Below are 15,615 nucleotides of genomic sequence, written 5' to 3'. Positions count from 1 at the left end.
AAGAGGAAAACTCAAATTCTTGGCTATCATGGATCAGTGACATGTAGAAAGAACATATCAAGAAAACAAATACTTCACAGGAGGAGAGATATACTGCAACTAATTCAAACAACAATGACTTTAAACCACGAAGAAATCCAAAACAACTTTGAAAATATAAATCAATCTATTTCCAAATTAATTCTACGACAACAAAAATTCCCAGAAAACAACAGAGAAGGAGCAGATAAAACAGATAAATGGATATAGAATTGAGAATAGAGACTTAAAGATGGAACTTAACAAAACAAGGAAACATGATTTAATCCTAGTGGGGAAAAAATTCACAAGAATTGGAAAAAACAACTTATCCCTTAAGACTACAAAATAAATCTGAGGACAAGAAAATAGATTGGATAAAATGGACTGTAGAGATATCAGGAACATTGGAGAGAAAGGAAATGATAAGAGAAGCGGAGAGAAAGAAAAAGAAAAAGATTTTCCAACAAACATGGAAAGGCAGAAGTCCCGTACAAAAACACTCATCCAGATTTACTTTTTATATCTACAGCAACATTTATGAACATACGGAAAAACTTTCTGATTCAGCAAAATACATTGATTAAGAAAGACACTGGGCAAAAGAAAAAGACTAAAATGGAAACTAAGAAAATAGATGATGGGACTTACCAGAGAGAATACTACTTAAAAAAGAAACATTTGTTTGAATATGGTTAAAGAAATAGAAAGGTTTTGGAATATATATGTCACTCTAAGAGGGATGAATTCTCTAAATATAATACAGTATGCTGTTTTCCTTTTTTTGTTCTCTTTCTTGATATGAGTAATATAAAAAGGTTGAAATAACTTAGATAAAGGAAATATTTTAGATATTTAAATGTGATTGAGTTTGAGAAAATTATAATGGGTAAAAAGTGTTTTGAATAAGAGTTAAAGGACTAGATGACTAGATGTATTAAATGGAATGTTTAAAGATTAAACGTATTTTTAATTATGGTTTAAAAGAATAAGAAATTTAGGAAATAAATACATATTAGCTCAGGAATGATATGTATATTTTAAGAAGTATGTTATTTTTTATGCTTCTTTACTCTTGCTTTTCTTTCTTTTTTCCTACTGTTTTATCTGTTTGTTAAGAAATGTAAAAGTGTGAGATGGTTCATATGGAAAAATAAAGTTAAATTCTTAAATGTAATTAATTTTTGAGAAAATTTTAATCAGTAAGAATATCTAGAATTTGGTGGGAGAAACAAATTAAAATAAGGACTGTAACAGGATCTATGATAAGGCAACCAGAATGATTGGATAGAAAATAAATATATTGATGCGATTATTATTTTTAGGACTATTGGGAAAATATATATTTAATTATTATCTATCAAAACAATAAGAATTGTATTAACTCAATGTTTGCAAAAAAGGATATTTTGGGAAAAGAGGAAATCAACTAAAACTATTATGTGGATTATGGATTGTAGAAATCAATTGTTAGTGATTGTAACACACTGTTCACCAGTGATTTATGTTTTTAAAAAATCAATATAATATATTACAAAAAAAGGAAAAGGACATGTTCTATTTCCTTTGCAGAAGGATTGTTATTATTTTATAGATTTTATATGTTAACCACTGAGAGTCTGTCTAGAATATACAAACAATAAAACAACTAGAGCTCAAAATAAACCTTTTATTATGTAGATATCATAAAACATGAAAATAGCCCCATATAGCAGCACAAAATCAATTTAAAACAAACAATTTATCAATAACTTGTAATTTTATCATTTTTTCCAGGTTGTAAAAAAGTTTTAAAAACTAGTAAATAGTATGCAAACCCTTTCAATGTTGATTACACTTAAGTATCGCTGAAAAGTATGTATTCTCTTCTTTATAATGGTTTTGCTAAAATGAGAACAAAGTATTTTCTCTGACCTTGATTTTTCTCCGCCAAGTCCTCCAATCAGCTTTTCTGCTCTTTCTAGCTTTTTAGCGCACAGATCCACTTGGAATTCTAAGCGAGCTTTTTCTTCAGTTTTCTCAATGAAGGTTTCTTGCAATGCTTCCAAACGATCTTCAACAGCTTTAAGTTCAGCTCTCTTCTGATTTAATAATGCCATAGTCTGTGCTAATGACTGCTGGGCTTCTGCTAAGCGGGCTTTCTTTGGAGCAACCACCTATAAATTTAGATTATTATATAATTATTATATAATTATGATTTTAAAAACAAAAACAGAAGAATTTTTAAAATGATTAAATATAACAAGATTGCCTATTCTTCAGTACACTTAGGCCAAATTGTTCCATTCTTCAGCAACCTCCCAATTGGATTATTATGATGCAAAAAGAGTTGATCTTGAAAATGACTGAGAACTTTCAATTAAAGCAAAATGTCATTGCCACAGTTCTAGCAATAGCTAAATGGAATCAGAATACAAATGACTTAACACAATAGACACTTGGAATCAAATGTGTTTGGCAAATTGGTTGTTGGTTGACATATATATATTGGTTGACATATATGTTGGTTCACATATATATGTTGATTCACATACATATATCTACATGGAGGGAAGTAAGCAATGGGGTACCACAAGGTTCCGTCTTAGGCCCAGTACTCTTCAATACCTTCAAAAATGACTTAGATGAGGGAATAGAAGGGAAACTCATCAAATTTGCAGATGACACTAAGCTGGCGGGAATAGCCAACACCCAGAAGACAAGCTCAGGATCCAAAAAGATCTTGACAGACTTGAACGATGGCTCCTATCTAACAACAGGAAATTTAATGTGGAGAAAAGCAAGGTTTTACACCTAGGCAGAAATTAACCAAAGGTACAAGTCCAAATTAGGCGAAACATGGCTCAAAAACCTTAACTGTGAGAGGGACCTTGGAATCCTAGATGATCACTTAAACATGAAACAGTGTACGACAGCAGCCAAAAAAGGTAATACAGTTCTTGGTTCTATAAATAGAGGCATAGAATTGAAATCATGTGATGTATTAGTACTGTTTTATAAATCCTTAGTAAGACCACACCTGGAATACTGCATCCAGTTTTGGTCACCAAGTTACAAAAAATGTGTTGAGATTTTGGAAAAAGTGAAAAGAAGAGCAACTAAGATGATTAAGGGCCTGGAGACTAAAACATATGAAGAATGGTTGCAGGAATTGGGTATGGCTAATCTAGAGAAAAGAAGGACTAGGGGTAACATGATAGCAGTATTCCCATATTTGACAGACTGTCAGATGGGATCAACGTATTTTCCAAAGCACCAGAAGGCAAGACAAGAAACAATGGATGGAAACTAATCAAATAGAAAAGCAACCTGGAATTAAGGAGAAACTTCCTAATAGTGAGAACAATTACCCAGTGGAACAGCTTGCCTTTAAAAGTTGTAGGTGCTTCATCACTGGAGATTTTTAAGAAAACACTGGACAGTCAACTGTCTGAAATGATATAGGGTCTCCTGCTTGAGTAGGGGGTTGGACTAGAAGACCTCCAAGGTCCTTTCCAGTTCTATTCTGATTAATATTAAGTACTTCCTTCTAGATCTCTTCTTATTTGCAATGTAGAATTATTTTCTAACACTGTACTGTTCGGATAGATTGCTGCAGAAGACTATTTTCCTGTTAAGACATTATCATGAGATTTCTTACTGCTGATTTGTACACATAGATTTTTTTTCAGGGATCTTACACTCTATTACACTGTTACTAGTATATGACTAAAATGACTGGCAGAATTATGGACTAGAGGTTTATACTACATATCTTATGCTAAACTAATGTAATAATTATAGTAAGATATACTGAACTTCCATATTCAAAAGCAGTGTACATCCAAAAATTGTATTTGTGATGCAAGAGCATACCAAGGGAATCTGACTGGGAGCAATCATATTTTCAATATTAAAAGAAAAAAAATTAATAATACCTTTGCTACTCGATCATAAACCTCCATTGCCATAATCCATTTACATAACCCTTCTGCTGCAGAAGATGCTTTAGCCACTTTGGGAGGATCAAATTCAGGATTAGTTAGATATTCCGCACGAATCTTCTGCATCACTGATACCTATGTGAAACACGCATTACTTACATCTGAAATACAGGATTCAACAGTTAACAATTCTCTAAATCATTTGACTATTATTAATCATGTATTACTGGGTAGCTTTTATAATCAAGCTACGATTTGCTCCCTCTGCCTGTGATCCCTATCTTGCCCTGGGCATATTTATGACAGAAATTGATGGATTCCTCTGGTTTGTTTCTCTCCTCTCCTGTCATCAGCTGATAGGAAAACATTTAGAGATCACTCTCAGTGTAGAATAGGGCTTGGATTGGAGCTTTAAGGAGATGGCAAGTTCTGACAGATGCCAGATGGCTCTGGTTTGGCATGGGATAATTTGCACAGATGTATTCAACAGGAGACTATCAACTTCTGGGCAGTGTTTTTGCCCTATTCTGAAATAGTGCTAAACCATGCTCAAAAGAAGTCTAACAATCTGCTAATATCAACAGATCAGTTCAGAAAGAACCAGCCTCATTTGCTCCCCAAACTGCAATGTATGTTGGAAACAATGCCCAAGAACTGAATGGAAGGACAGAGGCCAACATCAATCTAAAGTGGCCAGTAGATGCTGGGCTAATCCATCCCTAGGAGTCATCTGCACCAGAGACTAAATGGTCAGTGAAGAATCACTGCAGCCACAGAAAAATTATTATAGCTTGCTGCCTGCTTAAATGAGAACACATTACTTAAAGGGTAGAACATGTAGCAGTGACTTTAAGCTACCCCCAGATATGAACCAGGCATGAAAACAAGGCAAGATCATGAGCATGTGGTTAAAAAAATGTGGTTGGGCCTTGTTTGTGCCCTAGCTCAATGGAAATAAGAAAGGGCTTACAATTATTATTCTCACATGACTAACATGTGAATGTCATTCTTCCATTTAAAAAAAATGCTGGCTTTTAAAGACAAGACAAGAGACAGAGTCTATTGTGTTCACTCTAATTGAATCACAATTTATTATTTTTGAAAGATACAAAGACTTACTGGAATGTTATCCTTGTCATATTCTCTCAAATCTTTAAGGAAATTCATTTCACCTAAAAGTTTTTTGCTAGGTCCCCAGTAGTCTAAAATCTAAAAGAAAGTTAAAGAATTATATTAAATATTTGTAAAGGTAATGAGAAAATGGGAAAATGCAGAGGGCTTTCTAATGAATGTATAATTTGAAGGATATTCAATAAGAGGGAGCAGAAAATAATTTGTACAGAAGAAAACAACTATCACTGGCTATATATAGCCGACTGTAAATTTGCACTTCAGACTCAAAGACATAAAGGTTTTTTAGCGTATACATGGGTACACAGCTAACACCTGTTGGCAATTTCTTAAGCAAACAAGACTTTTCATGTTTGTGGCAGCTGTGGTTTCTAGGAAACAACAGTGCTGCTTTATGGATTGCTGAGAGATGCTACATAAGAGGCATCTTATGGATCTGAAGATATGTCTTTAACTCCAAAGCTCTACACAACCCAACTCTCTGCACACTATATGTATGAAAATGAATCCATCTTACATGTTTGAAAAATGTTGAGCTTCATCATTATAATCCTCCCATGTAAACTATTAACATATGAAATAAAGCCATAGTTTGTTTCCCTGTTTTTCACTAAAATGTGGATTTTTCCTCTATTATCTCTTTTTACACCGCTATTAGAAACAAACTATTGAATTAAAAAACTGAAAAATCCACTAGTCTGTCACATAAATTTCAACTGTCAAGCAATCTTATTTTCTCGGTCTTCTTATAAACTCCACTTCCACATTCCTAGCCATTCTTCATATCAAGATAGAAATGCTTTGCTAACAATGTATTTATGGAACCAATAATCCAATTTACTGTTCCCTGCACTTTCTCATTTCATGATGAAAACTAAGACAATTTTCATGAAGATGAAGTATTGATAAAGCAACTTTACCATACCCGCAGTTATATTTTATTTAGGTCTAGGTATATGTTTCCTGTTTATTAAAATGGGTTTTGCCACTAAAAGCATTTTGCTTTGCTTCAATTACTTTACCTTGCCTCCAATTCCAGAAGGATCAGCAATTTTTTCCGGTTTGATATCCTTCATGACACAAATGGCAGCCATAACCAGTTTAACTCCAGAAGGTGGATTCTTCATAGATTTTACAATTGTAATATCTGCAGGCTAAAATATTATATATTGTCAAGTTGTAGTTTCCAAAATGTTACATATTTAAACAGATCTGCTACCTGTTCTTATTTGAAAAAGATCAAGGACTAAACTTTGATCTTCTGGATGGAGTAAGTGATAGAATGCTCCTTCAATCAAACAATGATCAAAAGAATGCTATTCCAAGCAAGTCTCTCTATTTAGGTTTCTTTCATAAACTCTTACTATCACTAACTTGCCTTCAGGGTGTCAAGTGCAGCCAATGCTGCCTCTAGTGCTGGAATTGCTTCAGCAAGGTCACTCTCACATTCATTTTTCAGTGCCTGAGCTTCGGCTGCTTTTTCTGTAGCAAGCTCCTCATCTATTTTTACAGTTTTGCTTTTTGCTTCAACCTCAGCAGATTCCTTCTCAATGATCTAGAGAGTGAAGGTAAAGTAATAAATAAACAATAATAATGAAAAAGGTGCACAATCCATTAGAGTCATGCATTCAATTAGTTAGACCAAATGTCAGTATAAAAAAATTAAGCTCTGCATAAAATTAATGATTGCCACTAGAATTATTGTCTGTGACTTCTTGTATTGATGTTTTTTGAAAGCATGCCTCTGTCAAATATATGAACATCCATGTCAACTGTCCCACTCGGACATCTAGCAAAGAAAGACTCTTGGCCATTTGTTTTTGCCAAGAGTATACTGACATTTAGGTGGTTACGGAAGTAGCTTATGCTGAATCTGAGGTTTTCCCATGCAAACAATACAAAGTAACTTTTCCTCTTCTCCCCTCACCCCCCCCCAGCCATGCCCAGTTATCTGTAAATGTCCAATTTGATGCTTGTACGTGGTTTAGGAAACAGGTCGATTCCCAGCTCTGCATATCAACAGTTGACCTTGGCTGGCTGAAACTTCTCACAAGGCTTAGCTAGGCTTCCATTCACCCCCCCCCCCTTCTTCTTCCTTACAGTCCAATCTTTCCCTCTCCTGTTCTCCCCCACCCATTGCTAATATTTGGCTGTCAGGGTATGAAGCTTGGATAGGAGAGATGCAGCCATGACACTCTATTAGGAAAGTACAGACTTTTATTACAGGTAGTCCTTCACTTACCACCTGTTGCTTAACAACCATCTGAAGTTACAACAAACCTTTCAAAAGCTACTTACAACCCCCACACAACCCATGATCAGATTTTGATACTTGGTCACGTACTGCAATTTGTGATATTTTTTGCCAGTTTCTGGCATTTTCCAGCAAAAACATACTCATTGGGAAAAATTGATTTGTTTAGCAAACACAGTATTTGCTTAACACTCGCTACAAATAAGTAAAAAAAATAAGTCCAATCATATGATCGTTTTACATATTATTTATGATTTATAGTTCTGGATTAAATTTCAGTTTTAAATTGAGGGTTACCCTTAATCCAATTTTGACTGGGACAAGCTAATTATGTTCTCTGTGTGTTTGTACATATTTGTGTTTGCGTGTAAGTATGATTTAAAAATAGTTTTAAAAGACAGATTCCACTAGGGAAAAATCACCATTGTCAAGTATTTGACAATGTCAAGTTGTCATGGCAATTGGGACCGCTAATATTACAAAAATCTCAGAGGAGAAAAACCAAGACATTATTTATTAATTAATAATTACTATAATTCTTAATAGTTTTGAAAGCAATCTGAAGCATTAGAGGTTGTAATTTGCCATCTGACTTTTATTTAACACTAATGTAAGCTAACCACTATCATTTACGGTATATCACTAGCTTGCCATGTATAGCACAACACAGCACAACAAAATCTTTATTTTTGTGATTGACCCCCACAAAATATTAGAATGATGAACATTTACCAACATTTCAGTATGAATAGTTTAGCCTAAAAGTCATAAAAATACAAATTTTCTAACACAAAGCTATAAAATCACCATATTATTAAAATATTATAATTAGTATGATCATTTGGTTCTATACTACAATAACCACATTATCCTGAGCATCAGAAATTTTACCTTCATCATGGCTGCATTATCCACTTTTGCTTGCTCCAATTTAGGTTGCAAATTCACAAGTTCTTTCTTCATTTCACCAACCTGAAACCAATAGTAGTTGCACATGATTGGTTTAATATTCACAAACTAGAAAGAAGAAATAAAACATTTATTATGTACTATTGGGATTACAATCTTAAACTCATTGATTTTGGAGAAGATCCTCTGAACCAATGATATTTATTTATGGGTAAACATGCTAGGAATTTCTAGGCTGCCATACAAATCAAATCATATGCAAATGTGGTTTTATTTCTTGAAATAAATGCAAGTAGTTAGTAACTTCTTATTTAAAACAAATAGCACTAGAAACAACGCAATTAAAATAAAAGAAAAGCTAAGATAGTGGGGTTTTGAAATTATGAAGCTACTTTCACAAGACAAAAGTGTACTTTTATTATTGATTCACCTGAGATTCAGCAAAAGCTAATTTGTCTAATCCATTAGTATATCTTTTTTTTGCCTTCATGATAGTATCACGATTCTGTGTCAAAAGAAGTTGGAAGGAACCAATAAGTTCAAGGTAGGAAGTAGGTGTAACATAGTTATGTCGTCCCAACTCGTTCAAAAATCTGCATCAATAAAAATAATGCATTAATTAACAAGGATTCAAAGAAAAAGATCTATTTTTCTTGATAATATATATGCTTGTTCCTTTCCCTATGTGTATGTAGCAGAATAAGAAAGACATTTAAATTAGGAAATTATAATTGGAATGGCTATTGTAATAAAACTAGTGACCCCCTAAAGCATTTGATAAATCGACTTTGAAAGGCTTGAACAGGTATAATTCAGCTTTTGCTTCCATATAATCCTATTTATATAATGGCTAAAACCAGACTATTCCTATATACTTCCTTCAAAGTGCATTATGAAAGTAGGATAGCCTCCAATAGTTTCAGATTTTCTGGTTAGAGCCAAATATCAAAAACAGGCATTCTTTTTATTTAATCAGTATCCTCAAAGAGGCTCACTTTCACTTATCCCCCCACATTCTGAAAATCTGGTAAATGCTGAGAAGAAGAGGCAATAAAAGAACAAAAATCCAAGAAGAGATGTTCTTGCTTTAACCATCCCTTTGCAGTGAAAGCTAGAGCCTAAGCCAGTTTATTTAAGAAAGTAATACATAAACAGTATGTAATCTAACCTTATTATATTGATTTTATTTGGAATTTTGCAAAGGGGATCATTGCCTCCTTTCTCTCACACACACACACATTGAGTATTTCTCTTTCCCCAATATACAGTATTGCCTTTTATATCGAGAGATTAATTTTCACTCATTTTCTAAGAGAATTTTTCAATAACATCTTCCCCATGGCAATGCCTCTTGCATTTGCCTCTTGCATTTCTGTGCTGGCACATGGTTTGTTAAATTCTATGGTTCTAGGCTTTAACCAAGAAGATTCAAAACACTATTCTCCTAGACCTAGAGCCAAGGTGAATGAAGAAGTTCTGGATAGAAGAGTCAAGGGCTTCCCAGCTGGAAAAGTACGATGTCCTATAGTAGCCTGTTGTAAATTATCTTTTACTGGACACTCTTAGAAGGATTTTCCTGTAGAGGCCAGGGAAATTTCAAATGATCCCTCCTCCCAACTTGTAACATATATACAGTGCTTTTTTTGTCAAAGAAAAAGGTGCTGGAACACACACGTCATACAACCCGCCTTGCCTACCCTACAAGGTTCCACCCAAAAAAGGTGCCGGAACTCCGTTCTGAGCGTTCTATGACAAAAAAAGCCCTGCATAGATCAATAGATCGATAGATCGATAGATCGATAGATAATCCCATTCAATAATTGTTGTTATCTGTAATAGCTATGTGTGGAGATAAGTTTATTTATTGCAACTTATTTACTTTGATAAAGTATTATACATACTGTACAATAAAATAATTCAAAGCAAGTAGAAAATGACATTACAGCTTTATTTCTGAGAATATGTTTTAATCTATTTATTAAATATTAGGGGGGGTTAGCAATATTGTTTTATATGCTGGAATTCTTTCTTATGCATTTATATTAGGAGCATAAACCTATATAGAAAGCTAACCTTTCAGAAAGTGATAACACAGATGTATGGAAATGTTTACAAATGGGAACCACTTCTTGACGTTCATTTTCTGTGAGCTCAAGCTTTTCCAAGAATTTAATAGCCACACGCTCAAGAGCATCTTCAGGCCATGGCTGTAAGCATAAGGATATAATGTTTTTTTATAATGTGTCTTATTATACATTGTATTTGCTACTCCATTCCACTAACAGTTTGCCATGAAATTTGTCAATTGCACATGAGCAAAGAAATTGGAAAAGGATTCACATTACCTCATTCCAAAGATATTCCCTTTCCTTGCATTTCACATAAGGTCTTAATCAATATAATGACCATCTTGAGAAATAGTGGGGGAAAACCATTTAATTTTTTTTAGTCAACAGATGAATTTTCCTCTTACAGATTCATTTTATTTTATTTATTTTACTATAAATATTCCTTTGTATTATTTATTAACAATCTACCTCAGGCACCAAAAGACCACATCCAGGGATTTTTTGGATCCCATAAAATATCTCCATGCTGATACCAATATGTTAAGTTCTCTAACCATGTTTGTATTAGTAGATAGATCAGAAGTGGATCCCCCCATACCATATTCTACACAGAATATAATGAATGACAGTAAATGAAAGAGAAGTGATTAATCCACTCTATTCACTACATAGACAATGTAAAACAATAAGGTATTGTTTTACAGTATACATCACTATACACAACACAATAGGTCAAGCAAGAACCATTCTCCACTATGATCATATTGGAGTAAAAATATATATAATCCTAGAATATGTAGCTTATAGTGGAATTCCACTATATCATTCAATAGTATAAAAGAATATATATTTTAATGGCACTGAGATGCTTTAAGAGACTTTTTAAAAAATCTATGTAGTATACAAGCATCCAGTCCCAGTGACTGCTAACAGTTACTAATAATTCAAAGTTGGATTATTCTCTGTAAGACAGAATCTTTTTAACATTCATAAAATGTAAGAAAAACATTATCAACATCAAAGAGAGTAAAAAGCAAGTTTTTATCAGCTGGTAAATATACTGACATCACTCTTAAGTATTTCTACAAACCTGGAACCAGTCAATAGTACAACAGTTGATGAGAGATGGAAATTGTCTCAGTCGATTGCGAAAAGCATCTCCAATTGGACTGAAAGCTACTACAACATGGAGATTGTCTTTGCAACGGTTCACAAAGAAAGCAAATAAGGCCAATGGACCAAGCTCTTCATGCTTATGGCCTGACTGGGCTACAGCACGAACTCCCTAGAAAATAAAGCACAGAAGTACCCAGTTCCAAAGTCTACTTTTAGAAAGCAATCTGACCACTAATAAGAACTGTAATGTATTCATCAAAAGAAATTAACTTGTAAAAATATGTCTGATTGAGAAAATGATGCTAACTAAACTGATAAATATGCAAATAATAATAATAATTTATTAAATGTATATGCTGCCCAACTTTCAGTGATTCTGGATGGTAAATAAATCCCCTAATTTCAATAACTGCAATGGACTATAAAAATCTAAAATATTAATATTTTTCAATTGAAGCTAGTGATAAGATTTATTTAAATTGCATTTTATTTTAAGACACTTGTCCTATTTCCTTTTTTTGCTTTTTATTAATTATATATATACATATACATATACATATACATATAAGGTAAAGGTAAAGGTAAAGGTTCCCCCGCACATGCGTGCTAGTCGTTTCTGACTCTAGGGGCCGGTGCTCATCTCCGTTTCAAAGTCGAAGAGCCAGCGCTTGTCCGAGGACATCTCCGTGGTCATGTGGCCGGCATGACTAGACGCCAAAGGCGCACGGAACGCTGTTACCTTCCCACCATAGTGGTCCCTATTTTTCTACTTGCATTTTTATATGCTTTCGAACTGCTAGGTTGGCAGAAGACATATACGTACACATACACATACACATACACACACACACACACACACACACACACACACACACACACATATATATATATATATATATATATATATATATATATATATATATATATATATATATATATATATATGTTAAATGCTTGTTAATTAATTTAATTCTTTGTTAGCAATCTAAATATATATATATATGAAAGTAAGTTTTATCCTAACTACATTCAAGTAACCATCAGTAAGACTGACATTCAAATGTCTTGGGGGAGATCATTTTCAAGAGATGGAGTCAAAATCAAAAAACATTTTCTTCTGCTTCCTCATCCCCAACTTCATATATGTGGGATAATTTCAGCATCCCAAATCTGGAACAGCATATCTGAGAGATTGGTTCTGTCTGAAGGAGGCAATCCTGAAGATATCTGAGTGCCAATCCATAAAGGACCATGTATTTGAACTTTGAACTGTCCCCAGAAGCGTTTTGAAGCCAACAAAGCAATTGCAAAACCAATGCTGTACATAGTTATGCTGGTTCTCACTTGCCATTAGATAGGGAGCACGTCATTCTTCAGCAACAGTAGGTTTCAGGTAGTCTCTAATAACAGTCCTATATGAAGTACATTTGCAGTGGGAAACCCAAAAAGTGATAAGAGCTTGCATTACCGTTACAAGGCCTCCTATTAGTCTATTAGTGGTGCATTATTAACTATAAAGTATAATATACAGAGAGGTTTTAATTTATCAACTAGGGGCATGGTTCAACTGAGGTTAAGCAAATTACAAGTTATTTCCCTTTTAAATAAAGCAGAATTAAACCACAGTCTTAGTTGTGGCCATGCATGATACGGTAATATTTTAAATTCTAATCTTAATATTTTTTAAAAAATAATTCTAATAAGTAATTATAATATATGAGAAAAATAATATATGGGAATACCTCCATAACTTCCTGTTTCTCATCAGCTGCAAAAAGATTGGGTACTTCTCCTGTATTAAGCACACTGTCAACATCTTCTAAAAATCCTTCTTCTTTGATTTGTGTGTCTGTGATCAAAAACACAGTTTTCAAGCCCTTCATACCTGCGCTCCTCAGAAGGTTCTAGAAGTAACACAAACATTATTAAGCATTCAGTGCAATAGAGACAACAACCCCATTAAGGAACTACCATGACCATCAACACTGTTACCTATTTAGATAACAAAATGTCTGCAAGAAAACATCCAAGCTCAGAGAACACCAAGAACCTCACAGTAGTTATAACTGCTGTTATGAAGACTCTCCTCTCCCTAGTTCTTTCTTTGAACTTCTTTCATTTATTAGTTTTTTACTTTTTATTTCTAAAATCTGTATTTTTTATTCTTTTAAAAATTAAATAAATTTATATATATAAATTTTGTGTGTTTGTATATGTATTATATGTATAATATCATTATCTATCAGATTAGGATAATTCATGTATTACTCATTTCAAATTCCCCTCCCCCAAATCTTTCACTGCCAGAGTACAAAGCACCAACTCAAATACCTCATGGAATAAGTACAGTATTCCAGCATACAGAAAATTTCATTGCTGACTGACCTTTTAAACTATATAAGTTTAACAGGTAAAATCCTGCATCACATCTGGTTGTATAACTTATTCCAGGGTGGTTGTAAGAGCATAATTCTAAAAAACCAGTTAATTAATTATGTTCTACCAAGGTGATATCAACTCTTAGCCACCACAAAATAGATTTTTTTCCAGAATCACTGGGCCCAAGCCTGGTCCTTCAGATCTTTCTAAAACTATTAAGAAGACTTTGAGCAATATAATTTTAATTGTATATGTTTTTACCTTTAGGTCTTCCCTCCACTCATTCATTCCATAGCTCTTGGAAATTTCAGGTTGGAAAATATTCATTTTTGCCATGGATGTAGCCAATCGGGTCAGGGATTGTCGTCCACTTCCTCCCATTCCAACAAGTAAAGCATTACCTCCAGATTGCTTGAGCACACGGCATATACGAGATAAATGTTCCAGTACATACCTTTGATTCGAAAAATATCAATTTCAGCAAGCAACAATTAAAATCAAATCATTTTCATATAAAGATGGAAATTAACAATATTTTCCATCATTTTGAAGTGGAAAATGTAAAAACAGTGGTATAAGCTGTAATATAAATTTAATATACTTTTACAAATGGGAAACCTCAGATTCTGAAGCCGAACATTAAGAAAAAATAGACAAGTTTGGCTAAATATTTATAAAGAATTATTTCTCATTCTATATACTGAAACATATCATTCCTTATCTTTTACTTAAATTGAAAATTCTGGAAAATTAAAGAAACAATGAGGACTTGGGGGGAAAAACCTGATGCTCATGTTAAGGGAATAACACTATTTAAATGTTTTGATTGTGACTCGTAAAATTTGTCTAATTTATTTCCAAAATCTATACAGTTTATAAAAAATACAATTTGTTGACTTTGGGAAAAAAAGTCAGTATGATTAAGAAGTTCTATATAAGGTACTTAACTACTGCTACCAGACTTGGACTGGACAAGTTCCTGAGTAAAATTATACTTTGTATTTTTCTAAATAGAAATAAACTACGTAAGACTAAAAGTATTCTGTGAATAATTGTTGGCAAAAGTAATGTACAAAGCTATTGCACCTAAAAATTACTAGATTCATTCTTGTTTTATGAGTTTGATTATATTCATCCAAACATAGATCCACAACATCATTGAACATTTGTATATTTGGAATTTCATAATAAATTCTTTCATCTCCTTCAAGGTCAGGATTCATGTAGTCTCCAAACAGGAGATTTCTCATATCTTCTTCACTTATCTATTGGTGGGAAAAAAAATGACATTCAGTCTATTTTAACACCATTATGTGCAATTAAGAACATAGAAATTAGGTTATAATACTTGTACTGACAAATGTAATAAAAGGTTAGTGATAAAGATTTGAATGTGTCATTTTAAGCCTCAAAGCCTCAAATACATTATAAAAATCATGGAATGCAATGCAAGAAATATTCAGATTACAACAATTAAATCAGAAAATACAATTGCTACTCAAAACGGTACTAAGCATTACTGAGTGTTAGTATAATAACCCTTTGCTATGCTAATTTTACAATCACTATCTTGATTCAGGTCTAAAATCTTGATTTAAGTCCTATATGGCTTAATTTCTACGTATCTGTAGAACTGTATTTGTCACATGGAATCAACCTATCTAGTCCAAGCTCTCTGGCAAAACTTGTTAATGTGAATCTAATTCTGAGGGATCAGAAGGGCAGGAGCTCATAGAAAATGTTTATCAGTTGTAGACCTATTTAGGAATAGTGTCCTTAAGTCCAAGTTAATTCTGACCCTAGATAACAAAATAAG

General features: G+C 33.3%; 1 protein-coding gene across 1 annotated transcript in view; it reads right to left on the bottom strand.

Annotated features, from left to right (window-relative positions):
* DNAH12 (dynein axonemal heavy chain 12) overlaps positions 1-15,615 on the bottom strand; it is a gene marked incomplete at its 5' end in the record, with an annotated part of 113,007 nt that overhangs the window by 30,128 nt on the left and 67,264 nt on the right. Inside the window, 12 exons of the mRNA XM_083356625.1 lie at positions 1,933-2,174; positions 3,936-4,076; positions 5,061-5,150; positions 6,095-6,226; positions 6,451-6,627; positions 8,218-8,298; positions 8,666-8,828; positions 10,309-10,442; positions 11,395-11,589; positions 13,163-13,324; positions 14,061-14,253; positions 14,886-15,064. Of these exons, the coding sequence (XP_083212751.1) occupies positions 1,933-2,174; positions 3,936-4,076; positions 5,061-5,150; positions 6,095-6,226; positions 6,451-6,627; positions 8,218-8,298; positions 8,666-8,828; positions 10,309-10,442; positions 11,395-11,589; positions 13,163-13,324; positions 14,061-14,253; positions 14,886-15,064 (1,889 nt within the window). The remainder of the gene's footprint in view (positions 1-1,932; positions 2,175-3,935; positions 4,077-5,060; positions 5,151-6,094; positions 6,227-6,450; positions 6,628-8,217; positions 8,299-8,665; positions 8,829-10,308; positions 10,443-11,394; positions 11,590-13,162; positions 13,325-14,060; positions 14,254-14,885; positions 15,065-15,615) is intronic.

Source organism: Vipera ursinii (assembly GCF_947247035.1).
Source record: "Vipera ursinii genome assembly, chromosome: 2".
Classification (NCBI taxonomy): domain Eukaryota; kingdom Metazoa; phylum Chordata; class Lepidosauria; order Squamata; family Viperidae; genus Vipera; species Vipera ursinii.
Note: the sequence above shows the minus strand (reverse complement) of the source record. Positions and strands in the feature narration are given on the sequence as shown.